General features: G+C 48.7%; 1 protein-coding gene across 5 annotated transcripts; it reads right to left on the minus strand.

Moving 5' to 3' along the window:
* Nucleotides 1-791: 791 nt before the first annotated feature.
* LOC133356560 (cyclin-dependent kinase 12-like) lies at nt 792-21,531 on the minus strand. 5 transcript variants are annotated; one of them, XM_061574158.1, is made up of 16 exons: nt 18,979-21,531; nt 17,175-17,219; nt 15,786-16,484; nt 14,855-15,037; nt 14,135-14,280; nt 12,667-12,837; nt 12,049-12,238; nt 10,990-11,046; nt 10,477-10,578; nt 8,626-8,703; nt 7,668-7,784; nt 6,707-6,838; nt 5,443-5,636; nt 5,078-5,346; nt 3,508-3,814; nt 792-3,184 (listed from the first exon to the last, which is right to left on the minus strand). In XM_061574158.1, exons 1-16 carry the CDS (start codon nt 20,571-20,573, stop codon nt 2,160-2,162), a joined length of 5,310 nt encoding a protein of 1,769 aa, XP_061430142.1. In that variant the 5' UTR covers nt 20,574-21,531; the 3' UTR covers nt 792-2,159. The 5 variants fall into 5 exon arrangements, with proteins under 5 accessions (XP_061430142.1, XP_061430134.1, XP_061430125.1 ...); XM_061574150.1 differs by having other exon boundaries at nt 14,141-14,280; nt 15,786-16,499; XM_061574141.1 differs by having other exon boundaries at nt 15,786-16,499; nt 18,979-21,530.
* Between the last annotated feature and the right edge of the window lie 3,140 nt (nt 21,532-24,671).

Consider the following 24,671-nt stretch of genomic DNA (forward strand, 5'->3'; position numbering starts at 1 on the left):
GGAGCTGGTAGGAACGTTGGGTTGCTCGGTCAATGGCCAGGGTCAACGGCAGCGTGGTGTATTCCGCAAATATGGCTGACTGAGGGCGGGCACAAGCCGGTGTGAGTAGGTTAAACGTTGAGTTTTATAAGGGCACCACGGGGTGACCATCCCCTCCCCACCAAGCCCCAACCTCCCCACCCAGCCCCACCCTCACCTCTCCACCCAGCCCCACCCCTCCCATTTTTGTATGCACGACGGATGGACACAAGAATCCCCTGTGGGCTGGTGGAACCAGGTGGTTCCTACCAGTAAAATGGTAATTTATCCACGAAAACATTATCTTCAAGCTTCTAAAGTGCTGTTAGCAAGCACCCGCAAAGGCGGGCAAAGCACAGGAAGGGCAGTAGTGTTGAGTACAACTCCAATGATCCAAATGTATTCCCCACGTGAATGAGGTGTAAAAACTGCAGCCCAGTGCATAAACTACAAAGATCTACCGTGTAGCCTTGAACAGACTGTGAGGACAGTGCTATGAAGGCCAGCATGGCACACGAGGGAGTGAGCGGCCTGCAACGCCCAAACGCCTTTGCCTCCGGAGTGGTGATGTTTACACACCACACCAGGTACTCATTTGAGGCCAAGTCGACCTAGGAGGGAGGCCCAGGACAGGTTCAGATAATCGTCACCGGCGTTGGTGGCCTTGAGTGGGGAATTGAACTCGGGTCGCCGGGTTCGGGGCGGACTACCGCTCCCCACACAACCGACACACATCCACAAACAGGCGCACACATGGAGACGAACAACGAGTGTGCAGACAGCCCTCCCATACAAGTTTATTTGTGTTCCTTTGCGTCACACTTCGCAGTAAACGCTCCGTGGCGAGGCTGGGCAGCCCCTAAATGCCTTGACGCTCACAGGAGCGCTCATCGGTCAAATCTGGAACATGGAAACGACGGCCACCAAAAACCCCTCCACCCACCCTCCAGTTCCTTGTTGCGGTAAAAATATCGTAATAAACAGCACACGAGAAGGGACTTTACAGGGAATTTTGCTTTTCTTGCCCAGTGCAGCACAACTGCGCCCTGGATCCCAAATCAGGGGTTCACAGGGGACACCCCCCCCCCCCCGACCCTTGCACAGACCCCCTTGGCGAGGGGATATGTGCGGCGGAGGCCCGACGCCAGAGTCCGTGGCCTCACACGCCGACCACCACGCTTACCCCCCCCCCCCATCCCAACCCCCCCAACGAGGTTCACCTTAAACAAGGACAGTGCATTATTTTTCGTTCGTCCGATGATCGTTCGGTCATTCGTTCGATCGAGCATTCGCAAAAGGCGTCACACACGCGCGATTCGACGGGCAGTCCCCCGTTTCAGCAGCAATGCCTGGGTATATTCTGGCCGCCTCTCTCGTCCCGAAACCATTCACATATCGAGAGCGTCGCGTGAGACTACACGGGGGGAGGGGAGCAGGAGGGATGGAGGGGACGTGGAGGCTCTGGATTGGCGGTGACGTACACTGGAGCCACCGCTTGTTGTAGCGAGGATGGCGGACAAGCGAAGATTGGCGGACGCACGCGCCAAAGGAGCCCGCTGGCCTTGTGGCAGAAGGACGAAAGGTCACGGACAGTCCCATGTCAAAGCCGCCCACCCCTTTTCAGGGGACGTCGTCACATCAGTTGTGTAACAATGTTCAGTTCAGCTCTTTACGGAATAATTACGTGCGCTTCAATTCAGTTAATAATTACCGTACTTTAAGCTTTTCCTGTATTCTTTTTATGCATTAGGTATTAAATTTATTCGTATTGAATTCATATTGTGTACAAAAACGAAATTAAAATCCATACTATAACAAAAGAGCAAACAAAAAAACCAATTATAAACGGCGGTTGAGTTTACCGAAACGTATGTTCACACAACGTCCTTTTACGTTTAAATTTAACTTCCTTTTATCGTACAGAACTCACAACAACAGATTCCGGGTGGGGGGCAACTTTCTCCTCGCCCTATAGACACTCCTGGCAAAGGATCTACATTCAATGCAGCCAGGACAGCACTGTGCCGGGGGGCATTTCTCTCCGCGGATGTGAGAGAGCGATGGAGCAGGCAGGCAAGCAAGACAGCTGGGCTGGCCCCTCATCACTCCCTCTGTTCCAATCCTGTCTTGTCCCCAGGGCGCTAGTAGGGGTATCCACCCCGGTTACGGTTCCCGTCCGATCCGTAAGCCGGGTGCGAGAAGCCAATGCCCGTTTTCGGCGAGCCCCAGGATGCCGGTGCCGGCACGCCGGCGGCAGCTGCGGCGTTTCCAGGAGGCGTGTGCGCAAGTCCCGACGCGTTCACCGTCGCTCCCGCCGGCTGCCCCGCGCCACCGATGGCCGTAGAGTTCGTGCCGCCGCCACCGGCCCCGTACGCCGGACCGTCGCTGTACACGTGGGGCTTCCCGGCGCTCCGCAGAGCCGATTCTGCCGAAGGCCGATGGCCGAACTCGAACCTCAGGTCCTGATCGCCGAGGAACTGCTGCAGGGCTTGCCCGCCGGACAGGAAGCTGGAGGCGGCCGCTCCGGGGGGGTAGGGGTCCGAGTAGGCCCCGCCGCCCGCACCGCCGCCGCCCGCCGCCGAGCCCAGGCTGTCGATGCGGTGGCGCGAGCGTTCAGAGCCGTAGCCCTCCGCCGCGGTGGAGTAGTGATCCGAGCCGCCGTAGCGGTCCGCGCTGCGGTAACCCTCGTTGGAGTAGGAGCTCCCGACGGCGCCGCCGCCGCCGCCAAACACGTCGGACGGCAGCTGGCGCCGGCAGTCGTAGTCGTAGTCCTCGGCGCCGCCGCTGCCGTCACCCTGCTGTTGCTGCCGGTGCTGCACCAGGAGCTGCATCAGCGCCGCCTTCACGCCGGCGTTTGGGTCGCCCGGTAGAGGCGGCCTGCCGTCGCTGTCTTCCCGGAAGTCCTGGCCGGTGCCGGAAAAGTCGGCATCGGACGAGGAGGAGGGCGGCGGTTCAGGGGGCTCTGGCGGGCGTTGGTTTGGGGGTAGGATGCGCTGCTGCTGCTGCTGCTGCGGCTGAGTTTGCGGGGTGCGCGGTCGGTGCAGCGGCGTGTGCGGCGCTGACGACGGCGGTAGAGGAGGCAGCGCCGGTTGATGCTGCTCATCCGGAGGAGACGGGGACACGTTGGAGAGCTCGGCGGACGAGCGGGCAGAGAAGCCATCAGAGCCTGGGTGTGGGGAAACACAGGAAGGTCGTGTGACAGAACATACGGGACCGACGATACAAAAGAACATCCATTCTGAATCGAATTGCGACCCCCATATCTTGACAATTCATTGAATTCACTACATCCTTGGTATTCTGTATGGGACGGGGGTGGAGCGGTGACATCAGTTGGCACACTGATATATGAACCTGGCGACCCGAGTTTGATTCCTGATCATGGCTAACAGCAGCGGAAAGTGACGTCCAGGTCTCTTGGCATCTTGGACCTTTGCTATTGCACTCGGCAACTTGTGATAATAAAGAAAAAACACATGGTACGGGCACCTGAGTCCAGTTTGTGCTGGTACGATTGTCGTGGATACGCCTCCTCCGCCGCTCGCATCGGAACAGAGTTGGACTGCGCCACGGTGACGGGCGTGGAGGGAGTGGTAGGCAGCGGTGGTGGGGGCTTGGGCTGCTCCGCTGTCGGCGTTGGGAGAGGGTTGTTCCCACCCAGTCCTCCCTGCTGCTGCCCCCCGGCCTCCTGCCCCCCCGCACCCTGCAGCAGCTGAGCCAGCAGCAGCGCCACCACGTTTTGGGCCGCATCGCCATCGTGGCCGCCAGATGCCGTGGGCTGAGAGTTACTCGGCGCCTGTAAACAAACGGTCAAGACAGGTTGATGTTATAACTCGGTGGAGTGTTAAGTCCGCAACGGCCGAGTGTTGTGTGACACTCAATGTCGTGTCGTTTACGGGACAAAGCAAACCAAGGCGATGTGAAGGCTCAATGCCCACACACACACACACGTGTATTAGATTTAATATCCAAACAGCATTGTATACAAATGCAAGGCAAACCCTGGACTTGTTTAAACTTCACTGAGTCTCATCGGTAGGGTGTGGGGCCTGATAGAGTAAGATAAAGCATACTCTTAGTTCTTTCGGTAAAGTCACGTAGGTAAAAAATGAAATTAAAATTAATAAAAATAAAACAATATAATTAATTTTTATTTCATTTTTTACCTACGTGACTTTACCGAAAGAACTAAGAGTATGAATCCTTGCAGTCACGAAAGCTTCAAATCTAGAAATAAGATAAAGCAACCTCTTAATTTTAAAGCTATCATAGTCGAGTATATTTTAGGCGAACAAAATGCAGATGTGAACCTGCATTAGTGAGATATCGCCTAGGTGTGTATCTACGGGGTACTTTTTTATTGTGGGTGTCATCTTCTTTTAAACATCCCTCATGACACACGAGACAACTCACATAAATGTCACATAATTAAGCTTAGCTCCACTCCAATGAGTATTTGGGTAGCTTGATTCTTCCCATTTATAGCCCCGAGCTAATGGTGAAACTCCCATATTCTTATGGCGTGGCTGATTTTATCCAGAGGACAACTGTTATTAAATTCCCACAGAGTAGTACTCATTTTTATCGACCTTGAGAGGTAAGATGATTGGCCATGTGAAACCTAGATTAAGTTGCAACTTTCCGATTGGGAGTATTTTGGGGACAATGCCAGCAATTTTAAACAAAAGTTTCCACATCGGATTGCTGCTCTTCCTAGTGGGCAACTGATAAGTCAATTCTAGATTTGAAGCTTTCGTGACTGAAAGGATTCATATTCTTAAGTTTTTTCGGTAAAGTCACATAGGTAAGAAATACAAATTAATAAAAGTAAAATAAAAATGTAATAAAAATCACGTTTCGGTTCCACCTGAAGACGGAAGCTTGTGTTGCCTCCGAAACGTCGTGATTTTTATTTAATTTTTATTTTACTTTTATTAATTTTTATTTTTTACCTACGTGACTTCACCGAAAAAACCGAAGAATATCATAAGTCAATGTTCAAACAGATCACAGAGATTCTCATGGGCACTTTGATGATTAACAGAACAAATGCCTCTACCTGTGCTGCCACCGGCGGTGGCTGCGGTGGTCGTGGTGCCTCCCCTTGGCTCCCACCACCGCCGCCGGCGCTGTTCTGCTGCTGCTGCCTCACGACGGCGCCCAACAGCCCGAGCGGCAGCGTGAGGCCGCTGAGCAGCTGACGCATCTCGGCCGTCACCTGGATGTTCAACGCCTGCGCCAGGTGCGCCAGGCTGAGCGTCGCCTGCGACTGCAGCAGGTTCACGAGGATGGCCAGCTCGGCGGCGGACAACTGCTGCGGTTGACCTGCTGCACTCAAACGCACGCACACACAGATGCGGGATGTTGGGACAAGCGCTGTTGTCTAACGACGAGAAGGATCACAGCCGGGAGGAGACTTCTTACCGGCTAGGCCCGAGTCGTTGGGCGGCGCCGGCTGTTTCTGTGGCGTGCTGTTGCGGCTCTCGTCCGCCGTGCCACCGCTCAGGCCGTCCTTGCGCGTCAACTTCGGCGCCACAGCTTCCTCCACGCCGCCCGCCTGCTTCTGCCGTCGCCTCTTCTTGCTCCACAGCTCGTGGCAGTCCTGCCACAGCGGCAAGCTGGCGCAGCGCAAAGCGGGGGGGAGGGGGGCAAGTATACAGGGGAAAGCATTATTCTTTGGTTCTTTCGGTAAAGTCACGTATAAAGATAAAATAATAAATTAAATAATAGCATACTATTTGTATGCTATTATTTAATTGTATGCTATTATTATTATTTAATTTATTATTTTATCTTTATACGTGACTTTACCGAAAGAACCAAAGAATAATTCCTGCAGTCACGAAAGCTCCAAAATTAAGGGGAAAGCATTTTATGAGATGAGGCGAGGTTGGCTGAACGGGATGGTTGCTGCTCCTGCATAGCAACCCAACCCTCCTCTTCCAAGATATTTAAAATTCCCATTGTAAAAATATATATAATCTACATATACATAATTTCATGACAGCGTTACATTTGAATGCATCTCAACCGATGCCCAACACAGAGAATATATATTTTAGTTAAAGCATGGAGATCTTTCCTCTTAATAATAGTAAAAAAAAGCATGCATTAGGCATGGAGTATGCAACACTTTCCAACACGCGTTTGTCCTCAGAAGTATTTCAGTAGCAGTATGTAAGCCGGTGAGTAGAGTTCAGGCTAAACTCTTTTGCACATTAGCAAATCACCCCCTTTACTCTACCTTGTCTCCAAGTCCGAGGCAATCCTTTTATCAATGTGATCGGTTTTCAATGGAGTATGTCCCGAATAGCAACACAATATCACACACTGCACTTTGGTTCATATCGGATCATCTTTACGACAGTTAACTCATGTCTCTGTTATGGGTGGAGAGAGATAATAATGCATACATAATTTTTTATTAAAATAAACCTCTTGTAAACATTTCCAATTCAAGTATCTGAATTGTAAATGTTGTGGATTCACTCTTCAACACACCGGTGGGCTAAAGTAGTGAACTATTTGTCTTTTGTCAACGTGACACATTTTTTACTGATTGGCCGTGTCGGGTGGTGGAGGGTTAAGACACATTCATAAATAACACAATCTAACCCAAAAACCTTTATCACGAATTCTTATTTTCGTTATCAATGTCCGCCGTGTGTTTGTAAGCGGTGTGGCTCACTCGGGCGGGGGCATCTTGTAGGGGTCGATGTCACGCAGGAAGTCGCTCTGGAGGGCCTGCTCTGCGGTGCACCGTTTGCTGGGGTCGAGCGCCAGCATGTGATCAAACAGGTCCAGGGCGGCCGTCGGGAGCCTGGGGGTACACACACATGGCGATAAAACTCCAGGGAATGCACACGCGCGTGGCACTTGTGCCAGACTAAGTGCACCTTACTATACAAAAAGCACAACCGTATAAAATGGTGTTATCACCACAGCGCTTAATGCACATTCAAACGCGTGTAGATGCGCCAAACGTGTTAGTCTCAGAATGGGATTAGTTACAGGACTTCAACAGAATGTCTATTTTTGTTAATAGATTCATGTGTACAAAGAAACCCTCAAACGCACGTACAAAAGAACGTAAAAAGTTTGGAACGCATGTTTGTATCCAGCAGTCCTGATAAGGTGTTGGGGGTAGTTGGATAATTGACCCTACAAATTTAACACCGAGTCAAATGTACTTTCATGCGATGAAAGAGAAAATATGACCGATACTTGTACAATCTTACTGCCACATAATATTCCAAATTTCCATGTAATGCAAAAAATAATTGTACAACAAACATACAATGTACAGGCCTTGTGTTAATCGACTACTGGATGAAGGCCTCTCCACACGGTCAGTCATTGAGATTGTTTGACCATAACTCACCACAACGGTCAGTGCGGGTTTGGTGAAATTAGGTGATGGGGCACACGATTAACTTACTGATGTTAGCTGTTGAAGGGAATCAAAGCTCACGAGCGCTTCATGCGCTACCGCTCTCACCTCGCTACCAATCTCACCTCGCTAACCGCCGTACCTGTATTCCAACGTGAACATCGTTTTCACGTCTCTTTATTGAGAGTTGACGATTTTACGGAACATCACCACCATCGTAGCGGCCACAATGGTGATGCGGCCCGCGCTCACTGCTCACATTGAGAACTCCTCGCGCAGCCGGCGCCGGTACTGCTTCTTGGGCTTCATGGTGTGGAAGTAGGGCAGCTTGATGACGTCGGGCCACACGGCAGGGCACGGTGTCCCACACAGGCGGCTGCCAAAAAATCACCGCAAGCGTAATTCCAGATGAACCAAGGGAGGTAGAATCATCATCATCATAATTTATTGCTTGATATAGCGCCAAACACAAGTACAATATGAGTCCCTAGGGACCACTGGAGTTATGAAGCACAAGTGAACAAAGCACTACACATAAGTAAGAGTACCCATGAAGTTAGAACCGCTAAGTATCCAAATCAACATCTCACGTGTTTTATGAAACTTGATGGTAGCTCAGCAAGGTGCATTATCAATTTTGCAAGATCACACCACCGTGACATCACAACAGCGCAACTCTCCTAGTGATGGCAAAAATGTTGAAGGGTCCTTTTTATCTCATCGATAAAGCTTCAGACTTGAGTAGGACAGCTTCAGATATGCACTAAGAGCAAACAGCTGTAAGTGTTTTATACCAAAAGAACCAAAGAATTAAGTGTTTTCTTAGTTAGTTACTTTTCTTTTACTCGGCGTGAACCAATAATGACTCTTATTGTACAAAGATGACCCAGGTCAATAAGTGACTTCGTCCTCCAAGGAGGTGCATACTGGTGTAGATATATTACACTAGTTCTAAGTAATAAAACACAACATTGCTTGCTTCAAGAGCCGAGTTGCATAACAACAGTTATGCAACTCGCCAGAGGAGTTATGGCAGGCTTAGTAGGTTGTAGGAGGACAGCGCAGAATATTCAAATTGCAGATGGCTGGCAAGAATGAGCTGCTTGTGTGGGAGGGAGAATCGGTGACAGAGATGCAGCATTGGGCTACAGACTGGGCTAGACTTGAGTGGGGGGTAGGGGGTGAGTGGCCAGTGTTAGGTCTGGTAAGGTACAGACCTGATGAGCTCCAATTGTGCCATCTCCTGGTTGGCCTGGAAGATGGGCTTCCTGGTGAACAACTCTCCCAGGATGCAGCTGTAAGGCACCACACACGCACGCCACCGCAAACTCGTCAACACCACATCAATTTCACAAAAAGCTTAATTTTACCATATGACTGGGCGGAGATATGGAGGTAGTTTCACTCTGGGGTCGATTCAAGGAGTACCGCTAGACTGGTCCCGTACCAAGAGAACGAGTAATTTATATCCATGGTTCAGGGCAACCAAAGGTGATTGAGTGCTAACCCATTGCTTGATTGAGCAATACCATTCTTTCAACTTCGACTTAATTTCATTTAACTTTATTGTTCACTCTACCTCTCTAGATATGTGAAAGGAAGCAGGGCCAATGCCCAAACCATCGCCTATATTTTTTACAGTCTTATTGACCAATGTACTAATTGTGCGTGTGCAGCACTGGAAGTGCAGCATCACCAAATCACGTTTAATATTTTACCAACGCCTTTCTAATGCTAAAACAACCATAATATATCTTAGCAAAGAACAACAAATATCTCACAGACCGTTCACAATGCACACTCCATATCTCTTGTCACTAAAAACATGTCGGCTAATGAAAGCCGCACTAACAAGTGGTCAAGGGAAGAATGGAACATCACCATTCCACATGGATGTTGGAGGTCTGTGCTGCCACCTTGAGGCAGCTATCACGACACTAAACTCTAAAACGGTGCCAGAAAAAAAACTGCGTTAACACGATTGGGCCAAGTTAGCAGTGCTTGGGTAAGGGGATTTGTCTTTTGGATGTAAAGGTTTCAATTTCACATGTTTGTATTGCTGTGTTTTTGCTTGCTTCTTAACCAGAAAGACACCGCTACTGCAACTACTTTTGGCTCATCGTCTTGGTTCTTTCGGTAAAGTCACGTAGAAGGGAAATAATAAAATAATTAAAATAAAACATAATAAAATAATTCTCACGACGTTTCGGCCACAAGGCAAGCAGCCGTCCTCTGTCTGTCGGAAAGACGGCGTCTGACGCTGTCTTTCCGACGGACCTGTTCTTCACCTGAGGACGGCTGCTTGCGTTGTGGCCGAAATGTCGTGAGAATTATTTTATTATGTTTTTATTATTATTTTATTATTTCCCTTCTACGTGATGACTTTACCGAAAGAACCAAGAAGATGAATCCCTGCAGTCACGAAAGCTTTACATCGATACTGTTGGTTCTTCCACGTCCAAAGATGGAGAGTGGTTTTCAAACGAGCGCCCGTTTCGGAAGGGCGCGGCAGGGCCGTGTTAAGGGAGGGCCCCGCGCACTCCCTGCGCCAGAACACTTCACGCAAAGATCCCCCGAATATTTCTAGATTTGAAGCTTTCGTGACTGCAAGGATTCATACTTAGGTTTTTTCGGTAAAGTCACGTAGGTAAAAAAGAAAACAAATAAATTAAATCACGACGTTTCAGGTGAAACCGTCACTTGATACAGCAATTTTGCTGCGACGGTTTCACCTGAAGACGGAAGCTTGTGTTGCCTCCGAAACGTCGTGATTTAATTTATTTGTTGTCTTTTTTAACCTACTATTGGGGAAAATGCTGTTAAGAGAGCACCTACTGAGGTTGGCATGGCACAAGAGGGTGCTGGTGGGTGGCCAACACCAAACCCCGGCCGCATGTCTCTCCGGTGCTAGTGTTTATGCACTGCACCAGTTACTTATTTAAGGCTGAGTGGCTGCGAGTGAGATTTTAACTCGGGTAACCAGTCATAGCAGTGCGCTGATCACTACACTGTTGCTACCCACCATTCCGCTCTGCACACACACACGTAGAGACCTCTCTCGTGCTTACCCGCAGCTCCACACATCGATGGCTGGGCCATAGCGCTCCTCGCCCAGGAGAAGCTCCGGTGGTCGGTACCACAGTGTGATCACCTTGTTGGTGTACGGCCGGCTAGAGGAAAGACGTACGTACGCGCAACATAAGTACAGAAGCAACGCGAGAGAAAATGCACGGAATGAGACAATGGCTCAATAAAACCTGATCTAAATCTTCAAAACTTAATCAAATTGAAACCAGTTAAGCTTTATATTTAAAATGTAATTCAAGTTTCATCTTACCAATGCACTGTCAATATATCCCATTAGCACCCTGATTCATTGTAGAATTTAGCCTCATTAGCAGGATGGTATGTAATCCTGTTACAGGAATAACCAACTCTTACTGCTACAAAACCCTCATTTTGGGTTGCATCTTCCTAAAAAAGGAATGCTAACTGCACAGGTTGACGTCAACGAAAAAAATACGTGAAGAAACAAGAAGCGAACCCTTCATGCAACGTGCGTAGGCGCCCGCAGAACGTACCTCTCTTCCGAGCTGTACAATCGCGCTAATCCGAAGTCTGCGAGCTTGATGTGGCCCCTGAAAGACACAACAAAACATTTAGACGATGCGCAGAAGCAAACGCTAAAGATTCCGAAAGGTGTCAGTCTGGATTTCCGAGACTTGAGAATTAACACTTAATCCTAATAATTCCACAGGTACTCTAGTCTGCAGGCAATTACATGGTTTGGTGTGTGTATACCAAAAAAAATCTAAAACAATAACAAGTAATACTATGTAATTATATACTATTTGCGCTTACGTAACAAATGCCAACATTTACGCATACCGTTTTGACATTTTTTACGTGATTTATGGATTTACGCAAGTCGGGCCTCTTCTGTATTACGGCAGCACTGCCATCTACTGTCCACCACGTAACTCTGCAGCCTACCTGCTTCACACGGTGGAGGCCCCCACCCCAACACGGCAAGTCACCCCTGGACGCGTGGTTTTCACACAATGCATTTTTGCGAGAACGTGGTTCTTCCATGAGTGAACACTTTCGGCACGAAGCGTAAAGCGCCCGTTATAACGCGTTTTTTGAGCGGTCGACGACAAACTACTGTCTTGAATTGCGCAGCTGAGAGGTATTGTACAGTAACTGGAATGATACAGTCACGTGGCCGCATACCCTCAGTTATTTGGCCTGGCACATCTTACTGTGTGCGTACACCGTATCTTGCCAAACTTTTTCGTTATATTATTTACGTGGAAAATGTTTGCACTTCACGCATTTTTCACTTAATGCGGAACTTTTCAGGAACACATCTACCGCGTTAAACGATGACTTTAATGTATTATCCAGGCTTTCCAAGATCTGACGAGAGCGGTTTGATTCATCGTGACTTGGTCGTTGCAATTGTACTGCAGCAAATTGGTGGTCAAACTCTATCGCAAAATTCAACTGCAATCCCTCCCTCCCCGTCATAGATAAGCATTGAAATGACTGCATCTCGAAAGCACTTTGCAAATTAACGAGCTGCAGAATAATTTAAACGAAGGTGATGACGCTGGGGAGGCAGGCATAAGGAACGTTACCGATTGTTTAGCAGGATGTTGGAGCACTTGATGTCACGGTGCAAGAAGTTCTTGCGGTGGCAGTAGTCGAGGCCCTCCATGAGCTGCTTCATGAAGGACTTTATATGATCTTCGCTGAAGGACACCAGCCCGGACTCGAGCAGGCCCATCAAATCATGGTCCATGTAGTCAAACACCAGGTAGAAGGCGCCTGCCGCAAGAGGCAGCGCACAAGCAAACATAATTAATTTTGTTTCACGCAATTAATGACTATAATAATTATTCAACAAAGCTTTTTTTTTAATCTTAGTCATCGATGATGAGCGGACGAAGCATAATGACTTTCGATTATCTGCTTCGGACCAAAGCATGGCTATGTGACAACGATGGGTGACTGGTATGAGAAGATCAACTCAACACTCGAAAACCCGGTTTAATCACAGGGTGTCTGAAAACCCAGTTTCATACCCAGGGTGGTCTCTATGATGCTGGCACGTGGCTCCAACATGGTATTAATCAGTAGCTTTTAGTTTGTTATCCAGCTCCTCCGATTAGCACGGTTGGCCACGTACGGTGCGAAAGAAGTTCAGCATACATATAATACAAGCTGGCCGGCCCCGAGCCATGCGACAATCTTACCCTTGTCCTTCTTGAAGTCGATGGCATCCTCCTTATCTGTGACAATCTCCTTCATGTTGATGATGCTGCGATGGTTGAGCTGCCGCAAGATCTTGATCTCGCGGATGGCCGTGATGGGGAAGCCTTCTTTCTCGTTGTCCAGGCGAACTTTCTTCAACGCTACGAGCTCGCCTGAGGGGGGGGGGGGATGTGAAGAAACGAAAGACACGCGGCCCCCTCGGCGGTTTACACCACGTATGTTTTCACGTGTCTCCATCTCTTTTCATACGAGGTGAACTACAGAGGCGGGAGCAGGTTGATGCTTTTGTAAAGCTGAACTTGAGATGAAAATTGATATTTAGCGAATCTTTCCTGGATATTGTTTAAACTATGATAAACTGCCATTTTATAATAGTACAGCATATAAAAAATGGTGGCTTGTTACCCAAAGTTAAGGGGATATTTTTAAATGCTTAATGAAGTAAGTGTGCAGCTTTTAAGGAGAGTTCATACCTAATTAAATCACAATCACTCCATAGACGCATGCACTTAAAATGGCCAATTATCCTGCCTTGAGAAAAAACGGTGAGGTGGGCTGCCATCGTTACACCAAACCTTCTCACAAACAGTTTTATCACAATTTAATTGTTTAAGATAGTAGTCACGGTTTGCTTTTGTCGTACATGTTTTGTAAGGTGATTCAACATTCATGTTTTCATGAAGGGTGTCTTTCCTTTTACTATTTGCTTAGCTGGTCCATAATCCTTACGTAAACTTAATTTTAGGTTGTCCACAAAAATGTCACAAAAATGGACTTCGATAAAAAGATGGAACAAAAACTGATGCATGCGCAAAGAAGCATGCTCGGAATGGCATTGAAAGATATGAAGAAGAACGCATGTATTATATAACAAAGTAAAGTTAGAGACAATAATTATTTAAACTTGAAATGCGCCGCAAAGTAGTCGCTCACTCTCAAAGCGAGAGAACTACTCAGGAGGCACGAGGAGCCAGACATTGGGGAAAGGTGGCCAAGTGGTGAGCTGGCCACCATTTCCTACCAAATTCTGTGGTCCTCTATATATTAAAGAGTTATCGGCCAACATATTAGCGTGTACATGTGGGAGGAAACCGGAGCATCCGGAAGGTTACCCACGCGTGCGAGGGGGCAACACTATACCCCCCTACAGATGGAGCAGGTCGGGTCCACATTTGTTGTACTGCAATCTCCTGACAAGCCAGGGTATGGCAGCTAGATGCCTCATGGTAAGGGAGCATGATCGACCGACACCCACCTCTAAGTCCTGGATTACAGGCGTGTATATAGCCGCTACTGCCTATAACTTGTCATCATATTGTATTGTGTGTGTATAATCCAGCAACAATTTAAATGATTAATTCCCAAAGCCACAGGGGTGCAAAGTGTCAAGAGAAAGGCGTATGGACTGCGTGAGAGTGAGAAGTGCGATGCGAGTGGACGGATAATTACCTTTACCGGTGTCTTTGTCTTTGGCCTTGTACACCTGCCCATAGGTACCTTCCCCGATGATGCCAATGATGTCGAATTTATCAACGCAGCGCTTGCCCCAGTCGGCCTCCGTGCCCTTGATCTCCCCGTAACGCGGGCCGCAGATCCTGCGCACGGCACAGACCCCGAGCGATTGTGCGTCACGCTTGCCATTACGTTTCAGTAAATAGCACAAGCTTACTACATATAGAATCACCCGGAGCGCACCAGACCTCATGAGATCACAAAAGACTTGAGCAGGAATGAGCCTGGACAGTGCCGAGATAGGCGACTACCATGCACAAATTGCGGGGCTGTTGCGAGCAGCTGAGAGAGATGTGCAGCAAAATACATTGTTGCATTGTACTTATTTGCTGCCAGATCTATGTTCCCTGCCTTCAACATGCACTAACCAGTGTGGTTAAGTATTATCATAAAACACGCACAATTGTATGTATGAGACCTCAACTTTAAGAATCGTTTGTCATCAATGAATTGATACATCGTTAAAGGACTAAACCTTCGTTAGTTTTCGCAAGCGGTCCTACAAGACAAGAACGGATTGTTTTCTGGATCGTGACTTCCAACAAAGCCATCTTTGCCCTCCATTAACAATAAAATCCCTCCTTCACGCTACATCGACTGCACTCTGACACATCTTGCAAATCTGTACACGGCAAACACCACGGAATAAAACCGCACTTGGGCCTGCGGCGAGTGGGCGTCTGTACGGGTGGTGTCCTTTCTCCCGGCGGAGTTTTGGTGAGCGCCGGCGAGCAGTCCCCACCGGGCAGCTCGGGTGGTAGCGGGAGATCGGTGAGAAGGCGGCGCGGTTTACTGTCGCTCTCCTTTTTCGGCGGTTTCCTGGGCCGCGACTCGAGCGGGCTGCAACGTACCGAAATCGGTGGCACAAACATAAAAATCAGCAGGTTGATAAACAAGGCATTTTACTTCGCAGTACCATTTTATGTGTTCCCCACAACTACATTCCATTTCAATTGTACAATTGGTGTGACATCATGAGACATGGAAAGTTTCATTCGAAACCCTCGCAGTAGACCATCACGTGTTAGAGAATGACACTGGAATGCGACGTGACAGAGCCACTTCCAAAGTAACTTATACGGCTGTATTTCTACGCTTTAAAAAAGCATGTTCTTCACGTATTCATTCATAAAAAAACTCAAGAGTTAAAATATACCAAAGTGAAAACCGAATGTGATGGGTTATTTTTTAGTGTTCAGCGATTGTTGGCGGACCCAAGCCCATCAATTTGCAACACTTGAAAGGCTAGTTTAATCACGGGTGGTTGAAAACTAGATGCGAATTAAGGATCCTGGTCGTGCTTACTTGGTCTAACATGGCATTAGCTCTCACCCACCAAGACAACCCACGTGGTCATCAACATTAAAGGCAGAGACAACCTAATAACTTATGCAATAGCAAAATGCTGTACACCTACCATCGGACTGTGGCCTTCCCAATCCTGGATCAAGTTTGTTTAAAACAATATTCACAAAATAAACATCTGGAATTCCAAGCGTTCAAATTGCATCACATACAACTTATTTAACGTCTATATTCTCACCACCCATGCAAGCACACACACACAAACAAAATATGGGCCACGCACCTGTCCCTGGCCGTATCTTCAGGCAACATGGGTGGCATCGGCAGCGGCGGTAGGGTGTACGTGGGCATGGTGAGCACCTTGTCCTGGTTGGCCCATGCTGGTTGTGCCACCTTCTCTTTCTCCTTGCCCTCCTTCGCCTTCACTTTCTCCTTCTCTGTCCGCTCCGGCGTTGGCGTTGGCGCCGGCGCCGTCGGCTCAGATTTCACAGTCTTGGCCACATCCTGGCTTGGTACAGCCGGTGGCAGAGGTGGCAGCGGTGGCTGCACCTCGCTCTTGGTCAAGACCGCCGCTTCTTTGTCAGGTTTCGATGGCGATTCCTGTGGCAGCGGTGGCGGGGGTTGCTGCTTGGGCGCTGGCTTCTCATTGTGCGCCGGCTGCTTCACGCCTGGATCGGGCGAATGCCTCTCGGTCTTCACAGGCTTCACCTCCTCGTGGCGTTCCCTGGCGTTTGAGTCCCTGGCCGTTTCCTTTGCGGTGGCAGCGGTGGCAGCGGTGGCAGGTTTCGTCAACCTGGGCGCGCTCGGCTTCTTGTTCTTGCTGAGCTCCGAGATGAGGCTGGTGGTGATGATGGTGCGGCGCGGCGGTGGAGAGTAGCTGGAGTGGCGGCTGCGTGACCGCGAGCGGCGGGACGAGCTGCGGGAGCGCGACCGGCGCTGGTGGTAGGGGCTGCGGCTCCGAGACAGCGCAGAGCGCCGGTACCTGGAATTCACATATCTACCACCATTACAGCACAACACACTGGGGTTACGCACTTGCAATGCACTAAACGGCAGGGCTGGTCCTTAAAAGCGCACGTGAAGTTTCAATCGTCGCTGGATATCTATTAGCTCATTTGCTCACTTAAGTGCTGTCTGGCTAACGTATATGAGGTGAAAATCGTCACTATAAGGGACAAGGGCTCCTTAGAGCTCCCTCTAGTGGAGGCCAACAGTGGTGTGAGAACGCAATTGCAGGGCTGTTAACCTCTTTTTAAAATCTTGGGAGTCATGCCCATTTTTATAATCTCTATGCCAGGCAGATAATATGAAATGTTTAAATACGTTCTTCTTTAGGCACACTGTGAGGTTGATTTTCATTATAAAGTTCAGGTTTTAAAAACTAATCATCGTGGATTATCAAAACTAATCATCAGCCTTGATATGTCCACTTGGATAAAGGCCTTCCTGTACCGTCACCATCTCTCACGGTCCTTCCATCTAACATCATCAGCACAGCTCCTGCGCACGAGCTGATATCACGCCATCTACTCGCTGGCAGACGGCCTCTCAGGCATGTATTTTTTCCTGAAGCTTCCACTGTCATTAAGCCTCAACCACTGGCCATCGTCTCTTCCAAGTGACGTCGCCTGCCCAAGCCCACTTATATTTCTTAACAGTCAATGTCTCTTACTTGTGTTTGCTCTCTGACCCGGTCCTGGGCACCCCCTTCACCAACCTGCACTGACCAGAGTGGTGAAATATGGTCAAACAACCCCCATTGACCAACATGGCTTGGGTATTGAAAAATAGCATGGTTAATTTACGCAAAAAACAATGATCAGTAATTACATTCAAATAGTCTTTAATTATTATCATCATCAATAGAGTATTACCTCACACTGTCTTTTATAAACCCAGGCAATTAAAATGTCAGCTCACTACAAATTAAACCATCACTCTGGTCAAGTGAATGTTGGAGAAAGGCCACAAAACCAAATTGAAGGTTACACGAAGCCTGAGGCCTAAATGAAAAAATATGAAATTCCAAAATAAACCAACTTCTGTAAGTGGTTGTGCAAGGTCGAATGACACGAGACATTACTTTACACTAATGTGATTTGTTTATCCAGAAAAGTCCGAGTCTCAATACTTTGACGACGGTACTGCTTTAGTGTAGTTGGTCAAATGCATTAATGTTTGACTTAGTGTCGGAGAAAAACTGCAATACCCGGAGAAAAACAAATATCGTGTACATTAGGGCGGATAACCACAAGAAGCTCCGTATGGATGGACTCAATTATCTCCTGCTGTACCGTCACTTCCTGAGTGCTTATCTTACCTCTATTGCCATGATCCCAAGTAAAAACAAAAATATTCCGCACATCATATTCACGTTCAAAACGTTAACGAAATAAATGTCACAACTGACAGAGCGTCAGTAGAACCTCGGTTTGGTGACACGCCAGACATATTCACTAGCAGGAAGCTACATCAGCTGCCATTAAATACCAATTCAGTAGCATACAGTGGCGAAGGGGGAGGGGAGAGGCGACTGGCTTATTAACTTTTCTTACTTGAGCGTGTGAATCCCCTTGCCACGACTGTTTGAAGGCCGTCAACTAACCCACAGCAACCAAAGTCTTCTCCATCGCACGCATAAAAGTATTGGTCTCAATTTGATTTCTGCCGATTACATGGGACGCGAATTATGTAGCTGCAATGACCACGGATAAGAAAACCGTGGCCTGAACTGGATAGAATCTGGTGCTCGATAGGAAATGCCACATTTTTATCTCGTGATGCCAGGGTTAATGACATGTTATACTAGCAGCAGAAGCAGTGGAAGCAGCAGTGGCCAGTTGCATAAAATTAACCTCACGTGTATGTGTTTACCCCCATTGAATTACTTTAAATGGGGCTACACGAGAGATTTGATTATGCGCCTCAATAAATATTAAATTGCATTGCAATTTAGTTTCGTTATTACTATTTTGTTGATGCTGCAAATTGTGACCAGTCCTGCCTTGAAAATGACACTTTCTTAAAGGGCTCTCAGTTTTTCTGTATTTAAATGCTAGGACACTACGGTTTGCTCCCCTCTTCTCTCCAATCGACCTCCTTCCTCAAGGCACCGCTGGACATCAACCTCGTGCACTATAGCTCTGGCGGCTGTATTACAACGCACAACCAGGAACACGATGGCTTAATCCCACGCTCTCAAATTCCCCTCCTCCCAGACGGTAGAATGGACATTGCAAGCGGTGTGATCCTGTGCTATTACATAACGAATAACTTAAAACACTCACCACCTCGCATCTCCAATCAGCAAGGGACCCTCTCTCTCTATCTGGTTCTAACAATCGATTACTCTCTCACAAACTCAAATCCACAAGCCATGGCCATGACCAATTTACACCAAATCATCACGCAATGGCTTAAACTCAACTCCCCCACCCCCCTCATCATCTCGAGGCACGCACGATGGATGACATTACCTAGTGTCCGATCCGGGGCTGTCATCGTTCCGTCTCTTGTAGGGGCTCGGCGACCTGCCCCCCCCGTACTCGTAGGGACTGCTCCTCCTGCTGTAGCGAGGGGACCTCTTCTTGCTGCTGCTGCTGGCACCGTAGGGGCTCGGCGAGCGGGCCCTCTTGCTGAAGGGGCTCTGGTAGCTCCTGCTGTACGGGCTGCTGTCCAACCTGTTGTTGTAGTAGGGGCTGGAGGAGCGCCGCTTGGAGCTGTACACGTCGTTGGAGCCGGGCGGGCTGTAGTTGTTGTAGTTTCCGCTGAAGTAGGAGCGGTAGGGGCTCCTCCTGGGGTTACTCGGAGACCTGTGCCTCTGTGGAGGGGGGCTAGGAGATGTCCTGTAGGCTTTGGGGGCCTCCTTGTTGCTGCGGTGGCTCTTGCGAGACTCACGCTCGGGCTTCTGAGGAGGAGGAGGAGGCTTTGGCTCCTTGCTCTTGGCACGTTTGTCGCGGCCGCTCCTGGACGGTTTCTCCTCTCGCTTCTCCTCCTTCTCCTTGTCCCTCTTAGCGGACGAAGACGACTGCCTGGGCCTGCCGTTGTTGTCCTCGTGTTCGGCGGCGGCAGCAGCAGAAGAAGCCGCCGCTGCTGCGGATGATGACGATGCCGCCGCCGCTGCTGCCGATCTCGAATGTCTGGAAGACGCCGCCGAGGCAGCGGCCTCCTTCTCCTTGTTCCTTTCGGCCTTGGAACACGAGGATGACGACGAGGTGCTGGCGGTGGTGGTGGTGGCCATCGGGGCGGGGGTGACAACCACGTCCTGCTGCTGCTGCTGCTCGGCGTTCTTGGCGGAGGCCCTCTCTTGGTGCCTGGACCTGCTGATGGTGCCACTCTCACGCTCCCTGTCGTGTCTCCTCGACTCCTTGCTGCTGCTGCTGCCACCACCACCAGTAGCACCAGCAGCAGTGGCAGCAGCAACAACAACATCACCACCACCACCACCGTCCTTGGTCCGTTCCCGGTGCTTCGATTTGGCGGCGTCCCGCTCCTTGCGCCGGGCGTGCTCCCGGTCCTGCCGGCTCGACCGGTGCCTCTCTTTGGTCTTCTCAGAACGTTTCGCGGCGGCGACACCAGAAGCAGCAGCAGCAGCTGAGCAAGAAGACGAAGCAGCAGGAAGTGGTGGCGGTGGCAAGGATGCTGGCGAGGGACTGCGAGACTGTCCCTCGGAAGGCGACGTGATCTCGTCGTACTCGACGAGAGACACGGCCCTGCCGAGGGACACCTTACCGCTCACCTCGACCCTGCGCAACACCTCCTGCTGATGATGGTGCTGCTGCTGATGCTGCAGCAACTGCAGCTGCTTCTGCTTTTCCTTCGACTCTTTCCGACGTTGCCGCTTGTGCTTCGAGGAGGAGGAGGACGACGACGTCGTCGGCCTGGTTGTCCCGGAGCGACGTCCACCTCCACCACCTCCATCTGACGAGGTCTCCTGCCCGCAGCCATCGGCCCCAGAGCCCGGGTCGCGGCCCTGGGACCTCTCGGCCCCCCTCCTCTCCCGGGCCCTCGATTGCCCCGGGCTGCGAGTTCTCCTCTGCTGCTGCTGCTGCTGAACCTCGGAGCTCGGCATGGCGTTTACGTGATGTCTGTGGCCGCCTTTGTAATGATGTTGTTGTTGTTATCCTCCTCGTCGGGGGCCTGCGTCGCCTTCTCTTGCGCCGCACTCAGGTCAGGAGGCAGAGGGCGGCCCACTGCCGACACATCCCCCCCCTCTCTCTTCTTCACCTTAAGCTATAACTAACTCTTAAATTACGCTGTGGTTACACACCTCCTCCCCCACACAATTAAAGGCGTCGTTGTTTCACTGCTGCTAGCTGGAAGGTTTTTCTAACTCCGCAGTTTGTTGGTTAAGTTCGACCAGAGGACTGCAGTAGTCTACGGGGCCCTCAGCACGGGCCGGGATAGGAAAAAAAATAGAAGAGAAACTTGGCGCTACTTTAACAATGGATTTAAATCAGACAACCAGACACGAGGAGGAAGTGTCCCGCTTCTCCTACTCACTTTGTACTATTGTTGCTACTATTATAATTCTATTTACAAGTTGTATATTTTTGTTGTTGCTCCAAGTAGTGACTGCCTCTGCCTGCCCACCCCAGTCTGAACGACACGCAGTGACGAAGGCAGACAGACGAAGCGGCCCTAGTTAAGTTTATTCTCTTTTTAATCTCTCTTTGTTTTAAAGTATTTAATAGTATATTACAAGTAGTATTAATGGGCGTTCACTTGGCTTCCCGAAGCCATGTCGTCCTTCATGCCTACAAGCTCATGATCGGGCTCCATTTTACATTGACGGTCATCACTTTTTTTGGAAAGAAAAGTTTTTATGTTCGCGTCCAATTATTTGGCCCATATTCGTTCAGGAGGGTTAATTATCGGTCGGGCTATGTTTTGGCGGACGGCGGGGCTCGAGCCGAGGCTGCGCGATTGAGGATGGCTGTGGATTTTTGTTGTTGGGATGCGGCTCCCTGAGCTTTGCACCAGAAAATGGACGCCCCGGCTCCTTGCCGTTTACTAAGCAAAACCGGAAGCCGGTGGGCGGGGTCAAAGGGAGCGTTTCCTTCGCGCCTCATGAATATTCAATTAGGGGGAGGGGGCGGGTCCCTTCGCAGTGCTGAGTGTTGGAATGGGCGGGGCCTTGCATAGGGGGGAGGCGTTATGCTAATGAGGGGGCGTGGCTTAGCGGGGATGTTTATATAAGTGGGTGTGGCTTAGTAGTTTACATTGTATTCGATAAACCCAAAATGTTCATTATTTGGTTCTTACGGTAAAGTCACGTAGATATAAAAATAAAGTTAATAAAAATAAATAAAAATAACAAAAAAATTAAACCACTAATGTAGATTGTAGCCTGGTTGTTAATCGGAGTGTACTGGCAGTCTATAATGTAGACTGTAGCCTGGTTATTAAGCTGAGTGAGTGTACTGGCAGTCTATAATGTAGACTTATTCTGGTTCTTTCAGTAATAAAAACAAACCACGACGTTTCGATCGCAACACAAGCGGTCGTCATCAGGAAAATGGGGGTTAGCCTCAAAAGGCAAACTGTTGATAAAGGTTTCGAGTATGTCAGCAGCATGGGCAGGGCAGCTAATGTTAATGTAGGAGAAAGCAATCAAAGGGCCGCCAGGCAATCATTGCACCTCGCTCCACATACCCACACTGCTGATGGCGGAGGTTGACAAGAAAACACAAGTCACGACCCAAAGTGGTTGATGACATCTTTCCAATGATTGCCGAGTTCATAACCATCCTCTCGGTTGAAATTGTGGCTGTATATGTGGATGGCTTCATGAACGAATCTTGGTTGATTGCCAGTAGGTTTGCAAAGTACCATCGTTTTAGAGAAATGCATTTCGTGTGAGCCAGCCCCATTAAAATAATGATCAGCCACGGCTGAGGTATTGGCCCTACCGTTTCAGATTTGCCTTATGTTCACGAACACGGTCCGAGACATGTCGTTTAGTTTCCCCAATGTAACTACTGTCTCAGGCACAGCTTAGTTTGTCGACGCCGGGATATTGCATGTCAGGAATCTTGTCCTTCACAGATGGGATCAGATCACTAATTTAATATCCGGTGTTAAATCGGACCTGGATCTTGTGTTTGTTCATGATTTTGGAAATATTTTGGTTACCCCTGCTATGTATGGCAAGGTGATGTTTTGATTGGATCCTCAGATGGCTCCTTACTCACGGTTTGGGTGATGGCTTTGCGGATTGTGTAGTTAGAATATCCATTCGCCTTGATGGCTTGGTGTACGTGTTTGAGTTCACTGGTTAGGTGTTCATGGTCGGAGATATATTGAGCTCTGTGGTGTAGCTTTTGATGAGGGAATTCTCCTGGGATGGATGGTGGTGGGAATCAGGTTTTAGGTCGGCGTCATTATGGGCTACTTTCCTGTAGACAGAATGGCTCATTGAGCCATCTGGTCTCTTTGATTAGGACATCTAAGATTTCGTCAATAACACTGGATTGAAAAGAAACATTGTGTTATAGGCGACGCTTCGGGCAATGACCCTTCACACAACATACACAGAGAGACCAGAGGTAAGAGTTATTAATAGCTGGAGACTGAACCGAGAACAATTCCACTTTTTTTTACTAAAGTTTTCAAATCTGTCAATAAACAAAAATATTACAAACACAAACTCACTTGTATTAGCAGCTACATTGTACAACGTTACTGGCACATTGCATAATGGGTCGTAGCCCCATTGCAGCGCCGGGTTAGCAAAACAACAAACTTGCAAATCTGACCCCGACTCGCTCAACTTCCATCACCCCCCGCCATGCGTTCCAGTGTGCGTCACATGTGTCTCTGGGCAGCAGGGGGCAGTGTAACAAAACCCCAACTACAAGTGCTTGCTTATCCGGCCCCGCATTGTGGCCAGAGGTAGTGAATTCTAGATTTGAAGCTTTCGTGACTGCAAGGATTCATACTCTTAGTTCTTTCGGTAAAGTCACGTAGATAAAAAATGAAATTAAAATTAATAAAAAGAAACTATTGTTTTCGTGCAGCCGTGGATTGACGTGTACACGCAGTCGTTTTATAGCTATTGCAAGGAACGCACAGCTGTTGTATACAAATCTTTTTTTTATTATTACTCCTATAATTGTAAACGCGTAAGAAATAAAATAATAACATACACTAAATCTCGTGTAGAGTTAAATCGCGCCGTTAATTTAAAGTTAAATAAAAACGAGCATGATAAACAGGCAGCCACGTGGTCGACCCCGAGCACTGTACAGTGGGAAATGACGTCACCCGCAGGCACAGTACACGCACTGTATACACGCCGGATATCAGCCATCAGTCGCCCATCATCACCACCATCCCCGTCACGGTAGTTAAAATAGCACCCAACCAGGCGAGCGATTTTTTTCGTGGTTTAGGATCAACTGACCTCTGCCATAGTAACGTGGAGTTTTCACCACTTGTGAGGTCAACCAATGGTAGCTAAGGATGGGCTGAGCCTTGCCACATGATCATGGAATTTCGGTTATTTGGATGGTAGGTAAACATTGGCAACTTCGGGTCGACTGAGTCTTTGCCACGAGAACGTAACAATGCCATCACAATTATGAGGGTTAGTCTTGTTAACCCAAGAAGGGCCGTCTTGTTCAAGAGGGGTGAGCAATCAATTGCAGAGTTGCGCCTTTACCCAGACAATCTCACGTCATGTGAATGTGGAACTTCCACACTGGTGTAGGATCGATAACGTTGGGCACCGGTCAACGCCCATTTGAGAACCTTGTTTTATATTTAAAAGCACAATTTGTATTTGTACAGCAGTAGACATCACTGTGGGCCTTGTTACTGCAAACATAACACCCCCATTTAAACCGTACTGCTCCTTTAAAATGTGCCTCATCAATAAGACGAGAGTTCACTCTTATACCAAGCCTGACTGCACGTGGTTCTATTTTATTATTGCCACATCTGCTCAGTAATTGCTGGTAAATTATGATACATCGAAGAATATCAATAACGCTGACAATGCACGCATTGAACCGCGGGTGTAAAAAACGATTTTTTTTTTCGAATTACATATTCGGATGCGGTGGGCAGAGTAGTGGTTGCAGTGATTAGCGCCCTGGGCTCCGCATCTGGCTATCCCGAGTCGGAGTTCCCAGGCCCCTGCGAAAAGCAGTGGATCGAGTGACATTAG

The sequence above is a fragment of the Lethenteron reissneri genome, chromosome 7 (genome assembly GCF_015708825.2).
Source record: "Lethenteron reissneri isolate LAM-NWPU_2019-01 chromosome 7, ASM1570882v1, whole genome shotgun sequence".
Taxonomy (NCBI): Eukaryota; Metazoa; Chordata; class Hyperoartia; order Petromyzontiformes; family Petromyzontidae; genus Lethenteron; species Lethenteron reissneri.